Source organism: Tarenaya hassleriana, unplaced genomic scaffold (genome assembly GCF_000463585.1).
Source record: "Tarenaya hassleriana unplaced genomic scaffold, ASM46358v1 Cleome33, whole genome shotgun sequence".
Lineage (NCBI taxonomy): Eukaryota > Viridiplantae > Streptophyta > Magnoliopsida > Brassicales > Cleomaceae > Tarenaya > Tarenaya hassleriana.
In genome coordinates this window covers 401,987-418,426 of record NW_010966459.1, presented here as the reverse complement: position 1 = coordinate 418,426, position 16,440 = coordinate 401,987, and the positions used below count along the sequence as shown (strand labels likewise).

Genomic DNA, 16,440 nt, shown 5'->3' with positions numbered 1-16,440 from the left:
TCTCTTATTTTTAACAATAATCTGAAATTTTCTGTTATTGAAACTGAGTTGGGTCAGGAATGGAGCATAAAATTTTGCTATTTTGCTCACTTGATTGAGCATAGAGTCCAATTATATACGCCAATAATCGGTTATGTGGATTTGCTATAATGCAATTTAACTTTTATATGTGAAGGGACTTCATGGATCTTTTGCTGTCCCCAGCTTCCAAGGTTTTGAACAACTGGTTTGAGGTCGTTTCCTGATCTTTGATTCCTATTGGTTGATTTTTCTGTTTTAATTATATTGTTGTTAGTACATGAACAAATAGCTGGAAATTCGTTGTACATGCTTTTATTTTGTTGTCCTTGGTCTCTATGCTTGCAGTCAGATGTGCTCAAGGCAACTCTCGCAACTGATGCTGTGATTGGATCTACGGTAATAGACCTATATGTTCATGGTTCGTTTGAGACTACACTGCATATGTAACACAGTTATGTAGTACCCATCTTTAACTTTCAGGCCAGCGTTCATACTCCTGGAAGTGGATATGTCCTACTGCATCATGTGATGGGAGAAACGGATGGAGATCGAGGAATCTGGTCGTATGTATCTGGGATGTTGAACTGACAAATGTGAATGTACAAATTGGTTGGCAATCCTATTACTGTGTGTGTATCATTCTCTAGGTTATTGGTTAGAGCATATGCTTAATGAGATTAGATGTTCAAATGAAGATTACATTGACGACATTGTCATTTCTGTGTCGATAGGTATATGGTGAACTTCAAATGTAAAGCTTGGCTATCCTGAGTGCTTTATGTGGATTATTTTTGCAGCTATGTGGAGGGCGGGATGGGTTCAGTGTCCATGGCTATAGGCAATGCCGCTAGGGAAGCTGGGGCTGAAATTTTTACAAATGCATCGGTATCTTTCTTTCCGATCATTCTACTTGACCAATTTTGTACCTACATCACATAGAACAGAGTTTGGGACTCTAGTTTCTTCCCCTTTCGTACTCGGAAAGTGTAACCACTAAGTACATACCTATGTGTCTGCCAGGTTTCTAAAGTTCTGATAGAAGATTCTGGCAATGTGAAAGGGGTGGGTTTTCTTCTAAATATTTCTCTATGAAGTGAGAACCTGAATCAAAACTCATTGGACAATATGGGCATGGTTGACAAAAATCAGGTTTTGCTTGCTGATGGTACACGGGTGGATGCATCAGTTGTCTTGTCCAATGCTACTCCTTATAGAACTTTCATGGTATAAGGCTTTGAGCCCCAATGTATTCTTCAAAAGTAAAATCTTTATGTGTCTAATTCTTTGTTGATTTGTTTTTAGAGCAATTTTCTGCTTACTTTTCTTTCTCTATTTTTGTGTAACAGGAGCTGGTTCCTAACAATGCTCTCCCGAATGACTTTGTCCGGGCTATTAAGCATTCAGATTACAGCTCAGTAAGCACTTTGTGTGTTTTACCTTTTCATTCGCCCAAGCAATGAGAAATATTTAAGAGAAATCATATAGATTTTTCTTACTGTATCTAGCTAAAAGCATTTTAATATCAATTGTTTCTTTTATTGGACAGGCAACGACCAAAATAAACTTGGCAGTTGATAAAATTCCGCTGTTTCGGTGCTGCAATACAGATCACTCAGGACCAGGTCCAGAGCATTTTGGCACTATACACATCGGGGGAAAGAGATTTTCAGAGGTGGAATGATTAAGGGCACGTTGCGAATGATGGATCCTGCATCTGCTGCTGGTCCACGTTTTCGCATTTCGACCACCACCGGAATTTTGTCAGCCAGCCCCATCGAATTCTGCTTTGACCCTTTCTCCACCCACCTCCTCTCTCTCTCTCTACCTAGTAGCACTAGCGACCACCCCCCACGTCCATTTCCATCTGCTGCTTCGCCACTTTATGTTTACAAACATCAACATCTTGCCGTTTCTATTTCATCTTAACAGCAAGTAGTTCCGATGCCCCGCTTAGCATCTGTCTCACCCCCCATCTACACTCTCAACCTCGGGCCTCGGGCCCAGTAGTTTGCTTCTAGGTAGAATAGTCATGGACGAAATACTACATATGCAAAGCCATAATTTGTCTGCATGGGATGATCAGTAAATGAATCTATCCATTCATTTGAATTGTACAATTGACACTAACAAACTGATTCATATGGACCAATCACTTATAGTCGTCCGATGATGGGGGAACAAACACAAATTACCTAAATTTGAATCTTATCTTAGAAAGTGTGACATTTGAAGGGTGAGCATGAGAAAAAGGGGGCTTCTTTACTAAAGCACGTCCTTGATGAATTCTTCCGTGAGTGTTTTAGGAAGTCCCATCACTGTATCAGCCGCCCCCACCTATACAAGCATCCCCATACCCATGAATCCTCAGTTAGACTTTCCTCGATACATTTTCACAAAGGTGCAGTTTGATTTTGATGGACTGAGCTGTGCAATCTGGTAGATGTGTTAAACAAATGAAAAACTCGGGTTTTCTCGAGCAGAGAGGCACTAACCACGGTCTCCACAAATGGCAAAGTGAGGGGATGCTCAAGCATTAAACCTCCGGCTACGTTGAGTGTTATGCCCTCCTCAATCTTGGAACAAAGATGAATACAGACAGATGTTAAACAAACATATTTAAGACAATTATATCAAGAAGAATCACTGTTGGGTCAGTGTAGAGTGTTTAACCAGGTCATCGATGACTTTATCCGGTATCTCATGGAAATAGACCTGCACAACAATGCAGCAGAAAGTCGAGGGAAACAAGATTCTTATCGCTACCATAGGAAGAACAAGAACAGATTTGAGAGACAATGAGACAACTGGTTCCTCACTTTCAGAATCTCTAAAAGCTGTTATTTTAGGATCAAAGGTAATTTTTTTGAGAGAACATAAGAGACAATAATACCTCTGCTTTGTCCCATCCGCCTTTTCTTACTCCGGTTTTCAAGTTGGTTACGAGTACAGATCCCACAACAGATCCATGTGACCCAGAATAGCCTGGACATTTCAAAGACTGTGATTATCAACAGCTAAAACGGCACTGACTATAAGAGACAGGGTTGCGAAAGTGGCAATGACCGACCTTTAATAAATTCACGAGCTTCTTCCTTACTGGATGGTTTTTCTCTGATGACTCCTTTGTAGACAACCACCTTGGATTGGAATCAAGAGACAAATCACATACAGAATCCGCTTGTCAGGAAATGCATTCGTAACATATGGATAGTTGTAAAAAATTGTATCTATCATGTGACTACCTAATACCTATATATATCTTGGTTTCCATAGATGATCCGAACATATGAAATGTAAATATTTAGATGCATTTAGCCCCCAAAATTTATAGGTTTAGTATTAAAGTAATTAGTATTTGAGTTTTTTTTCTCTAGAAAAGTCTTTAAAATTATGAGAAATTAAAACGTGGAGGCTAGCTTTTTCTACCATAAGAGAGACCCGTGAATGAACAAATGTGGTTGGGACATTATAGCCCATGTGGTTAATTATATCGAATGAATGATTAAATTAAATATTAATAGGAAGTGTGGTGAGTACAAATTAGCAGCTGTCATACGGAAGACCGGTTAACCCTGTCTGTCTTCTCATGTTGTCCCCTCTAAAAGTGTCTCTTCCCATTCCTCAGAGACAATATGAATCCATCCACCGCCCCCTTTTTCGAAAATGAAATAAATAAATATATATATATATCAAAGATATAACTCTAGAACATCAAATATTTTTAAGATAACCCCCTAATTATTCTACTGATTCGTTATTAATGTATCTTATGGTGATAACCGAGCATTTACATGCCTTTATTCATTGGTCACATCGTGAAGAACCAACTTTAAAATGTTGGTGGGGTAATATCAATATCTTCTGAAAAGAGGAATGAAGTCTGTTTCGGATGATTTCTTTGTCGCAAATTCGCAATAATCGTGTTTTGATCATTTTTTATATTAATTTTCCCAATTAATGCCCTTAACAAGGATGTCAGCAAATATATATTCCTGAATCTCCGAGTGTTTTGGGTCATTATCACCGGAAAGAGAAGAAGTATACTGATATTTGTTTTTTTTTTGTTGAATTATACTGATATTTGTTCGCTATGAAGTTGCGATACATGCAGCGCAGGTACATGAGAAATTCGATTATAAAAAAAAAATCGTTACGTATTTTTTATATAATTGTGGGAGGGGATGATTCTTTGATAGTGTTAGGAGATTTTTTTTTTGTTAATACCACACCAAAGTGTTACAAAAGACTGAAGAATAATAAAATTAAAGAAGCGAGAATCAGATCGTCTTGAGATTGCCGAACCACCAAGTTCGACTAACCGGACGACGACCACTTTCCAAAAGATGCTGTCTCTGTTAAATTATAGTAACATATATATATATATATGTAATACCATATGTATTATTGAGTGTATTAATACATAACATATAGTATTTTAACAAAAAAAAAAACTTATAGTATTATTTAGTGCTTCGTTAAACACGAAACATAAACAGCTGCGATTAGTCCGAGACCTACATGCAGCTGCTAAGCTGTCCCCTCACGCGACCCGAGCACCCGTGACCCTTACGCTCATCTTCAACGCCTGCGCGTATCTACAACGCGCCGGATAAGCGCGTGTTTTCTATTACCTACAATTAAATGGTAACGTACCAAGATGTTCCTTCTTTTTTCTTCGTTTTTTTTTTAAATTGTACTCTACGATCTGCTTTATAAGGAGAACTGATTACTGCTACAGTCTTCAAATTGGAATGCAATGAAGATTTTCCCAAACAAAAACTGTTCAAGTTCAGCAAGTTTGCAGATGACTTTTTGTAATGATAATAACTGTTTGGGTTTATAAATATAAATAAAAACACTGTCAAACAGATTTATCGTATGTGTTTATAAAAATATAAACAATTTGTCTATTTGGGTAGTTTTAACATAAACAATGTGATTTATATTGCAATTCGACAATTTCTTTAATAAAACAGACCAAAAAATGAAAAGATTGGAAATGATCATTTGGGTGGTTTTCGTGGAACGGAACGGCTGTAAGTTATAACCCCAAAAAAAGGCATCCTAGTTTGAATACGCGAGCAAGAAAACTACACGGTGTTTGATGGTGATGCAAATGATGATGATGTTGGCTCGTTGGATTCGGTGGGGCCCAACGCTTCGCGAGTTCCGAGGAAAAAGGAAGAGAGATCGGATTTTTGACGAATAGATTAATCATTAACCCGTTTGTCGCTAATCAGGGTGCCACGTGGATACAGCAGGGCGAGTTAATTCTCCGCATGCATGGATGCAACGCAAATGCATGAGGAAAAAAAATGGTAAGTAGGTTATTAGATTGATTTAATGGTACATTAAATTTTATATTCGCTTAGTAAATAATACAATAAATTGCTTGTTGGTTTAGGAATCGTGTTGGATACATCAATAAACAATGAGACATTCCTCAAAAGTTACAAAACACAACTGGAATGTCCCTCCCCTTTTGAAGGATTTAAGCTTTCTCTTTTTTATTCTTTTTGTATGGTTTGCGGTCGAACGAAAGCATCATATATATATATATATATGTGTGTGTGTATATATATATGCATACATGTTCTTTGTGTATGATAAATTAATTTATATATGGAATCTCAAAATACTCCCGGATATGGATAGTTGTAAAAAATTGTATCTATCATGTGACTACCTAATACCTATATATATCTTGGTTTCCATAGATGATCCGAACATATGAAATGTAAATATTTAGATGCATTTAGCCCCCAAAATTTATAGGTTTAGTATTAAAGTAATTAGTATTTGAGTTTTTTTTCTCTAGAAAAGTCTTTAAAATTATGAGAAATTAAAACGTGGAGGCTAGCTTTTTCTACCATAAGAGAGACCCGTGAATGAACAAATGTGGTTGGGACATTATAGCCCATGTGGTTAATTATATCGAATGAATGATTAAATTAAATATTAATAGGAAGTGTGGTGAGTACAAATTAGCAGCTGTCATACGGAAGACCGGTTAACCCTGTCTGTCTTCTCATGTTGTCCCCTCTAAAAGTGTCTCTTCCCATTCCTCAGAGACAATATGAATCCATCCACCGCCCCCTTTTTCGAAAATGAAATAAATAAATATATATATATATCAAAGATATAACTCTAGAACATCAAATATTTTTAAGATAACCCCCTAATTATTCTACTGATTCGTTATTAATGTATCTTATGGTGATAACCGAGCATTTACATGCCTTTATTCATTGGTCACATCGTGAAGAACCAACTTTAAAATGTTGGTGGGGTAATATCAATATCTTCTGAAAAGAGGAATGAAGTCTGTTTCGGATGATTTCTTTGTCGCAAATTCGCAATAATCGTGTTTTGATCATTTTTTATATTAATTTTCCCAATTAATGCCCTTAACAAGGATGTCAGCAAATATATATTCCTGAATCTCCGAGTGTTTTGGGTCATTATCACCGGAAAGAGAAGAAGTATACTGATATTTGTTTTTTTTTTGTTGAATTATACTGATATTTGTTCGCTATGAAGTTGCGATACATGCAGCGCAGGTACATGAGAAATTCGATTATAAAAAAAAAATCGTTACGTATTTTTTATATAATTGTGGGAGGGGATGATTCTTTGATAGTGTTAGGAGATTTTTTTTTTGTTAATACCACACCAAAGTGTTACAAAAGACTGAAGAATAATAAAATTAAAGAAGCGAGAATCAGATCGTCTTGAGATTGCCGAACCACCAAGTTCGACTAACCGGACGACGACCACTTTCCAAAAGATGCTGTCTCTGTTAAATTATAGTAACATATATATATATATATGTAATACCATATGTATTATTGAGTGTATTAATACATAACATATAGTATTTTAACAAAAAAAAAAACTTATAGTATTATTTAGTGCTTCGTTAAACACGAAACATAAACAGCTGCGATTAGTCCGAGACCTACATGCAGCTGCTAAGCTGTCCCCTCACGCGACCCGAGCACCCGTGACCCTTACGCTCATCTTCAACGCCTGCGCGTATCTACAACGCGCCGGATAAGCGCGTGTTTTCTATTACCTACAATTAAATGGTAACGTACCAAGATGTTCCTTCTTTTTTCTTCGTTTTTTTTTTAAATTGTACTCTACGATCTGCTTTATAAGGAGAACTGATTACTGCTACAGTCTTCAAATTGGAATGCAATGAAGATTTTCCCAAACAAAAACTGTTCAAGTTCAGCAAGTTTGCAGATGACTTTTTGTAATGATAATAACTGTTTGGGTTTATAAATATAAATAAAAACACTGTCAAACAGATTTATCGTATGTGTTTATAAAAATATAAACAATTTGTCTATTTGGGTAGTTTTAACATAAACAATGTGATTTATATTGCAATTCGACAATTTCTTTAATAAAACAGACCAAAAAATGAAAAGATTGGAAATGATCATTTGGGTGGTTTTCGTGGAACGGAACGGCTGTAAGTTATAACCCCAAAAAAAGGCATCCTAGTTTGAATACGCGAGCAAGAAAACTACACGGTGTTTGATGGTGATGCAAATGATGATGATGTTGGCTCGTTGGATTCGGTGGGGCCCAACGCTTCGCGAGTTCCGAGGAAAAAGGAAGAGAGATCGGATTTTTGACGAATAGATTAATCATTAACCCGTTTGTCGCTAATCAGGGTGCCACGTGGATACAGCAGGGCGAGTTAATTCTCCGCATGCATGGATGCAACGCAAATGCATGAGGAAAAAAAATGGTAAGTAGGTTATTAGATTGATTTAATGGTACATTAAATTTTATATTCGCTTAGTAAATAATACAATAAATTGCTTGTTGGTTTAGGAATCGTGTTGGATACATCAATAAACAATGAGACATTCCTCAAAAGTTACAAAACACAACTGGAATGTCCCTCCCCTTTTGAAGGATTTAAGCTTTCTCTTTTTTATTCTTTTTGTATGGTTTGCGGTCGAACGAAAGCATCATATATATATATATATATGTGTGTGTGTATATATATATGCATACATGTTCTTTGTGTATGATAAATTAATTTATATATGGAATCTCAAAATACTCCCGGATATGGATAGTTGTAAAAAATTGTATCTATCATGTGACTACCTAATACCTATATATATCTTGGTTTCCATAGATGATCCGAACATATGAAATGTAAATATTTAGATGCATTTAGCCCCCAAAATTTATAGGTTTAGTATTAAAGTAATTAGTATTTGAGTTTTTTTTCTCTAGAAAAGTCTTTAAAATTATGAGAAATTAAAACGTGGAGGCTAGCTTTTTCTACCATAAGAGAGACCCGTGAATGAACAAATGTGGTTGGGACATTATAGCCCATGTGGTTAATTATATCGAATGAATGATTAAATTAAATATTAATAGGAAGTGTGGTGAGTACAAATTAGCAGCTGTCATACGGAAGACCGGTTAACCCTGTCTGTCTTCTCATGTTGTCCCCTCTAAAAGTGTCTCTTCCCATTCCTCAGAGACAATATGAATCCATCCACCGCCCCCTTTTTCGAAAATGAAATAAATAAATATATATATATATCAAAGATATAACTCTAGAACATCAAATATTTTTAAGATAACCCCCTAATTATTCTACTGATTCGTTATTAATGTATCTTATGGTGATAACCGAGCATTTACATGCCTTTATTCATTGGTCACATCGTGAAGAACCAACTTTAAAATGTTGGTGGGGTAATATCAATATCTTCTGAAAAGAGGAATGAAGTCTGTTTCGGATGATTTCTTTGTCGCAAATTCGCAATAATCGTGTTTTGATCATTTTTTATATTAATTTTCCCAATTAATGCCCTTAACAAGGATGTCAGCAAATATATATTCCTGAATCTCCGAGTGTTTTGGGTCATTATCACCGGAAAGAGAAGAAGTATACTGATATTTGTTTTTTTTTTGTTGAATTATACTGATATTTGTTCGCTATGAAGTTGCGATACATGCAGCGCAGGTACATGAGAAATTCGATTATAAAAAAAAAATCGTTACGTATTTTTTATATAATTGTGGGAGGGGATGATTCTTTGATAGTGTTAGGAGATTTTTTTTTTGTTAATACCACACCAAAGTGTTACAAAAGACTGAAGAATAATAAAATTAAAGAAGCGAGAATCAGATCGTCTTGAGATTGCCGAACCACCAAGTTCGACTAACCGGACGACGACCACTTTCCAAAAGATGCTGTCTCTGTTAAATTATAGTAACATATATATATATATATGTAATACCATATGTATTATTGAGTGTATTAATACATAACATATAGTATTTTAACAAAAAAAAAAACTTATAGTATTATTTAGTGCTTCGTTAAACACGAAACATAAACAGCTGCGATTAGTCCGAGACCTACATGCAGCTGCTAAGCTGTCCCCTCACGCGACCCGAGCACCCGTGACCCTTACGCTCATCTTCAACGCCTGCGCGTATCTACAACGCGCCGGATAAGCGCGTGTTTTCTATTACCTACAATTAAATGGTAACGTACCAAGATGTTCCTTCTTTTTTCTTCGTTTTTTTTTTAAATTGTACTCTACGATCTGCTTTATAAGGAGAACTGATTACTGCTACAGTCTTCAAATTGGAATGCAATGAAGATTTTCCCAAACAAAAACTGTTCAAGTTCAGCAAGTTTGCAGATGACTTTTTGTAATGATAATAACTGTTTGGGTTTATAAATATAAATAAAAACACTGTCAAACAGATTTATCGTATGTGTTTATAAAAATATAAACAATTTGTCTATTTGGGTAGTTTTAACATAAACAATGTGATTTATATTGCAATTCGACAATTTCTTTAATAAAACAGACCAAAAAATGAAAAGATTGGAAATGATCATTTGGGTGGTTTTCGTGGAACGGAACGGCTGTAAGTTATAACCCCAAAAAAAGGCATCCTAGTTTGAATACGCGAGCAAGAAAACTACACGGTGTTTGATGGTGATGCAAATGATGATGATGTTGGCTCGTTGGATTCGGTGGGGCCCAACGCTTCGCGAGTTCCGAGGAAAAAGGAAGAGAGATCGGATTTTTGACGAATAGATTAATCATTAACCCGTTTGTCGCTAATCAGGGTGCCACGTGGATACAGCAGGGCGAGTTAATTCTCCGCATGCATGGATGCAACGCAAATGCATGAGGAAAAAAAATGGTAAGTAGGTTATTAGATTGATTTAATGGTACATTAAATTTTATATTCGCTTAGTAAATAATACAATAAATTGCTTGTTGGTTTAGGAATCGTGTTGGATACATCAATAAACAATGAGACATTCCTCAAAAGTTACAAAACACAACTGGAATGTCCCTCCCCTTTTGAAGGATTTAAGCTTTCTCTTTTTTATTCTTTTTGTATGGTTTGCGGTCGCATGTGTTTTTAATTAATGGATAAGATATGAAAATTGTCTCGATTCATATATAGTGTCGTGTCGTAGAACGTAAAGTCTCACGCTAAACAATCATGGCGACGATAGGTCGAGAATCGAAACCCCATGAGTATCTAATTCTGTCGTGTTGTTTTTAACAAGGGCATGGAAGGAAGTTAGGGCTATAATGAGAAGAATATCCACGAGATTTTGTAGGGGTTAGAGTTACAAGGAAAATATTGCATGAAAAGAAAGCAAACGGACAGGGAAGAAACCAAAAGATAAAGGCGAAATCCCTCTATTGAAGCGAAGAACCCTATAGACAATCATCAAAGCAACACCCATTATCTAAATATACATATACATATACATATGTATATGATATCTTCTTTCGCTTTTTCTCTTCTTTCTTGGCTCAACGAGATAGAGAGATTCTGGTCTTGAATCTTGATGGGTCAAAGATGGACACTCTAAAAAGGAAAGGTCAAAGAACTAATAATACTCCCCATAAAAAACGATCTTGAACTAGAGAAAAGAAAAAGTTATTGGGCCCACCCATAAAAATCATCATACCAAATACCACATGTAAATTTTCCCAACTCTTCCATTTTTTTTTATGCTATTATATGATCAAAAGTACATGTGCAATGACGTATAAAAAACATCGGAACAGTTTCCATTTTATAAACAACACAATTGTTCTCGAGGTAAATTTATAACTTTCGGATGATTTCTTTGTCGCAAATTCGCAATAATCGTGTTTTGATCATTTTTTATATTAATTTTCCCAATTAATGCCCTTAACAAGGATGTCAGCAAATATATATTCCTGAATCTCCGAGTGTTTTGGGTCATTATCACCGGAAAGAGAAGAAGTATACTGATATTTGTTTTTTTTTTGTTGAATTATACTGATATTTGTTCGCTATGAAGTTGCGATACATGCAGCGCAGGTACATGAGAAATTCGATTATAAAAAAAAAATCGTTACGTATTTTTTATATAATTGTGGGAGGGGATGATTCTTTGATAGTGTTAGGAGATTTTTTTTTTGTTAATACCACACCAAAGTGTTACAAAAGACTGAAGAATAATAAAATTAAAGAAGCGAGAATCAGATCGTCTTGAGATTGCCGAACCACCAAGTTCGACTAACCGGACGACGACCACTTTCCAAAAGATGCTGTCTCTGTTAAATTATAGTAACATATATATATATATATGTAATACCATATGTATTATTGAGTGTATTAATACATAACATATAGTATTTTAACAAAAAAAAAAACTTATAGTATTATTTAGTGCTTCGTTAAACACGAAACATAAACAGCTGCGATTAGTCCGAGACCTACATGCAGCTGCTAAGCTGTCCCCTCACGCGACCCGAGCACCCGTGACCCTTACGCTCATCTTCAACGCCTGCGCGTATCTACAACGCGCCGGATAAGCGCGTGTTTTCTATTACCTACAATTAAATGGTAACGTACCAAGATGTTCCTTCTTTTTTCTTCGTTTTTTTTTTAAATTGTACTCTACGATCTGCTTTATAAGGAGAACTGATTACTGCTACAGTCTTCAAATTGGAATGCAATGAAGATTTTCCCAAACAAAAACTGTTCAAGTTCAGCAAGTTTGCAGATGACTTTTTGTAATGATAATAACTGTTTGGGTTTATAAATATAAATAAAAACACTGTCAAACAGATTTATCGTATGTGTTTATAAAAATATAAACAATTTGTCTATTTGGGTAGTTTTAACATAAACAATGTGATTTATATTGCAATTCGACAATTTCTTTAATAAAACAGACCAAAAAATGAAAAGATTGGAAATGATCATTTGGGTGGTTTTCGTGGAACGGAACGGCTGTAAGTTATAACCCCAAAAAAAGGCATCCTAGTTTGAATACGCGAGCAAGAAAACTACACGGTGTTTGATGGTGATGCAAATGATGATGATGTTGGCTCGTTGGATTCGGTGGGGCCCAACGCTTCGCGAGTTCCGAGGAAAAAGGAAGAGAGATCGGATTTTTGACGAATAGATTAATCATTAACCCGTTTGTCGCTAATCAGGGTGCCACGTGGATACAGCAGGGCGAGTTAATTCTCCGCATGCATGGATGCAACGCAAATGCATGAGGAAAAAAAATGGTAAGTAGGTTATTAGATTGATTTAATGGTACATTAAATTTTATATTCGCTTAGTAAATAATACAATAAATTGCTTGTTGGTTTAGGAATCGTGTTGGATACATCAATAAACAATGAGACATTCCTCAAAAGTTACAAAACACAACTGGAATGTCCCTCCCCTTTTGAAGGATTTAAGCTTTCTCTTTTTTATTCTTTTTGTATGGTTTGCGGTCGCATGTGTTTTTAATTAATGGATAAGATATGAAAATTGTCTCGATTCATATATAGTGTCGTGTCGTAGAACGTAAAGTCTCACGCTAAACAATCATGGCGACGATAGGTCGAGAATCGAAACCCCATGAGTATCTAATTCTGTCGTGTTGTTTTTAACAAGGGCATGGAAGGAAGTTAGGGCTATAATGAGAAGAATATCCACGAGATTTTGTAGGGGTTAGAGTTACAAGGAAAATATTGCATGAAAAGAAAGCAAACGGACAGGGAAGAAACCAAAAGATAAAGGCGAAATCCCTCTATTGAAGCGAAGAACCCTATAGACAATCATCAAAGCAACACCCATTATCTAAATATACATATACATATACATATGTATATGATATCTTCTTTCGCTTTTTCTCTTCTTTCTTGGCTCAACGAGATAGAGAGATTCTGGTCTTGAATCTTGATGGGTCAAAGATGGACACTCTAAAAAGGAAAGGTCAAAGAACTAATAATACTCCCCATAAAAAACGATCTTGAACTAGAGAAAAGAAAAAGTTATTGGGCCCACCCATAAAAATCATCATACCAAATACCACATGTAAATTTTCCCAACTCTTCCATTTTTTTTTATGCTATTATATGATCAAAAGTACATGTGCAATGACGTATAAAAAACATCGGAACAGTTTCCATTTTATAAACAACACAATTGTTCTCGAGGTAAATTTATAACTTTCGGATGATTTCTTTGTCGCAAATTCGCAATAATCGTGTTTTGATCATTTTTTATATTAATTTTCCCAATTAATGCCCTTAACAAGGATGTCAGCAAATATATATTCCTGAATCTCCGAGTGTTTTGGGTCATTATCACCGGAAAGAGAAGAAGTATACTGATATTTGTTTTTTTTTTGTTGAATTATACTGATATTTGTTCGCTATGAAGTTGCGATACATGCAGCGCAGGTACATGAGAAATTCGATTATAAAAAAAAAATCGTTACGTATTTTTTATATAATTGTGGGAGGGGATGATTCTTTGATAGTGTTAGGAGATTTTTTTTTTGTTAATACCACACCAAAGTGTTACAAAAGACTGAAGAATAATAAAATTAAAGAAGCGAGAATCAGATCGTCTTGAGATTGCCGAACCACCAAGTTCGACTAACCGGACGACGACCACTTTCCAAAAGATGCTGTCTCTGTTAAATTATAGTAACATATATATATATATATGTAATACCATATGTATTATTGAGTGTATTAATACATAACATATAGTATTTTAACAAAAAAAAAAACTTATAGTATTATTTAGTGCTTCGTTAAACACGAAACATAAACAGCTGCGATTAGTCCGAGACCTACATGCAGCTGCTAAGCTGTCCCCTCACGCGACCCGAGCACCCGTGACCCTTACGCTCATCTTCAACGCCTGCGCGTATCTACAACGCGCCGGATAAGCGCGTGTTTTCTATTACCTACAATTAAATGGTAACGTACCAAGATGTTCCTTCTTTTTTCTTCGTTTTTTTTTTAAATTGTACTCTACGATCTGCTTTATAAGGAGAACTGATTACTGCTACAGTCTTCAAATTGGAATGCAATGAAGATTTTCCCAAACAAAAACTGTTCAAGTTCAGCAAGTTTGCAGATGACTTTTTGTAATGATAATAACTGTTTGGGTTTATAAATATAAATAAAAACACTGTCAAACAGATTTATCGTATGTGTTTATAAAAATATAAACAATTTGTCTATTTGGGTAGTTTTAACATAAACAATGTGATTTATATTGCAATTCGACAATTTCTTTAATAAAACAGACCAAAAAATGAAAAGATTGGAAATGATCATTTGGGTGGTTTTCGTGGAACGGAACGGCTGTAAGTTATAACCCCAAAAAAAGGCATCCTAGTTTGAATACGCGAGCAAGAAAACTACACGGTGTTTGATGGTGATGCAAATGATGATGATGTTGGCTCGTTGGATTCGGTGGGGCCCAACGCTTCGCGAGTTCCGAGGAAAAAGGAAGAGAGATCGGATTTTTGACGAATAGATTAATCATTAACCCGTTTGTCGCTAATCAGGGTGCCACGTGGATACAGCAGGGCGAGTTAATTCTCCGCATGCATGGATGCAACGCAAATGCATGAGGAAAAAAAATGGTAAGTAGGTTATTAGATTGATTTAATGGTACATTAAATTTTATATTCGCTTAGTAAATAATACAATAAATTGCTTGTTGGTTTAGGAATCGTGTTGGATACATCAATAAACAATGAGACATTCCTCAAAAGTTACAAAACACAACTGGAATGTCCCTCCCCTTTTGAAGGATTTAAGCTTTCTCTTTTTTATTCTTTTTGTATGGTTTGCGGTCGAACGAAAGCATCATATATATATATATATATGTGTGTGTGTATATATATATGCATACATGTTCTTTGTGTATGATAAATTAATTTATATATGGAATCTCAAAATACTCCCGGATATGGATAGTTGTAAAAAATTGTATCTATCATGTGACTACCTAATACCTATATATATCTTGGTTTCCATAGATGATCCGAACATATGAAATGTAAATATTTAGATGCATTTAGCCCCCAAAATTTATAGGTTTAGTATTAAAGTAATTAGTATTTGAGTTTTTTTTCTCTAGAAAAGTCTTTAAAATTATGAGAAATTAAAACGTGGAGGCTAGCTTTTTCTACCATAAGAGAGACCCGTGAATGAACAAATGTGGTTGGGACATTATAGCCCATGTGGTTAATTATATCGAATGAATGATTAAATTAAATATTAATAGGAAGTGTGGTGAGTACAAATTAGCAGCTGTCATACGGAAGACCGGTTAACCCTGTCTGTCTTCTCATGTTGTCCCCTCTAAAAGTGTCTCTTCCCATTCCTCAGAGACAATATGAATCCATCCACCGCCCCCTTTTTCGAAAATGAAATAAATAAATATATATATATATCAAAGATATAACTCTAGAACATCAAATATTTTTAAGATAACCCCCTAATTATTCTACTGATTCGTTATTAATGTATCTTATGGTGATAACCGAGCATTTACATGCCTTTATTCATTGGTCACATCGTGAAGAACCAACTTTAAAATGTTGGTGGGGTAATATCAATATCTTCTGAAAAGAGGAATGAAGTCTGGGAATGTATTTGGGAGTGGTCCAATGTTTGCGAAAAGGGCAAAAGTGGAAAAAGAAAAATATTCGACCAACCCCAAGATTGGGAGTGGTTTCATCCTCAAAAGGGTTTAGGTCCATAGTGCTCTTTGCTTGACCACTTCTCGTTGGGCACAATTATACATTGGGTTTGTTGTGCCACCTTTACCAAACAAGTTCCTCTTTTTTTTTTTAATTTCCATTTTCCCAATTCGTTACTTCTCTATTCCACTTTGAATCTTCCATCACCTATGTATATGTTCTTTTGTATTCGACACATTTTCATACTTTTTTCTTGTTTTATAGTCTAACATTCTGAATATATGTATGTATATATGTGAATATAAATTAAAGCGCAAATGAGAATCAGGATAAGACATAACAAAGTTGAGAGGGAGGGGGACCAAGGCCAGGTATGGTATTGGAAATGCAAGGGAAAGGAGGTGGAATGA

General features: G+C 35.4%; 2 protein-coding genes and 1 long non-coding RNA gene across 3 annotated transcripts; 1 reads left to right on the top strand and 2 right to left on the bottom strand.

Annotated features, from left to right (window-relative positions):
- The first annotated feature begins 143 nt into the window (after positions 1-143).
- On the top strand, positions 144-1,833 carry LOC104821290 (pyridine nucleotide-disulfide oxidoreductase domain-containing protein 2-like). Its single transcript, XM_010552105.2, has 7 exons — positions 144-233; positions 367-417; positions 502-906; positions 1,042-1,083; positions 1,171-1,245; positions 1,368-1,436; positions 1,568-1,833. Exons 3-7 carry the CDS (start codon positions 835-837, stop codon positions 1,700-1,702), a joined length of 393 nt encoding a protein of 130 aa, XP_010550407.1. The 5' UTR covers positions 144-233; positions 367-417; positions 502-834; the 3' UTR covers positions 1,703-1,833.
- Positions 1,834-2,078: 245 nt separating this feature from the next.
- On the bottom strand, positions 2,079-3,498 carry LOC104821562 (maf-like protein DDB_G0281937). The gene is made up of 6 exons (XM_010552483.1): positions 3,448-3,498; positions 3,089-3,158; positions 2,912-3,003; positions 2,692-2,733; positions 2,514-2,594; positions 2,079-2,355 (listed from the first exon to the last, which is right to left on the bottom strand). Exons 1-6 carry the CDS (start codon positions 3,496-3,498, stop codon positions 2,284-2,286), a joined length of 408 nt encoding a protein of 135 aa, XP_010550785.1. The 3' UTR covers positions 2,079-2,283.
- Positions 3,499-15,636: 12,138 nt separating this feature from the next.
- On the bottom strand, positions 15,637-16,433 carry LOC104821291. The gene is made up of 2 exons (XR_773054.1): positions 16,367-16,433; positions 15,637-15,834 (listed from the first exon to the last, which is right to left on the bottom strand). It is a non-coding gene; the product is annotated as an uncharacterized LOC104821291 (long non-coding RNA).
- Positions 16,434-16,440: the final 7 nt, after the last annotated feature.

Coding starts and splice junctions, on each gene's coding strand:
- LOC104821290 (XM_010552105.2), top strand. CDS start 835: ATGGGTTCAGTGTCCATGGCTATAGGCAATGCCGCTAGGGAAGCTGGG. Junction 1,246..1,367: donor CTCCTTATAGAACTTTCATG/GTATAAGGCTTT, acceptor TTTGTGTAACAG/GAGCTGGTTCCTAACAATGC. Junction 1,437..1,567: donor AGCATTCAGATTACAGCTCA/GTAAGCACTTTG, acceptor TTTATTGGACAG/GCAACGACCAAAATAAACTT.
- LOC104821562 (XM_010552483.1), bottom strand. CDS start 3,498: ATGGGCTATAATGTCCCAACCACATTTGTTCATTCACGGGTCTCTCTT. Junction 2,734..2,911: donor GCGGATGGGACAAAGCAGAG/GTATTATTGTCT, acceptor ATTGTTGTGCAG/GTCTATTTCCATGAGATACC. Junction 2,356..2,513: donor TGCCATTTGTGGAGACCGTG/GTTAGTGCCTCT, acceptor ATGCTTGTATAG/GTGGGGGCGGCTGATACAGT.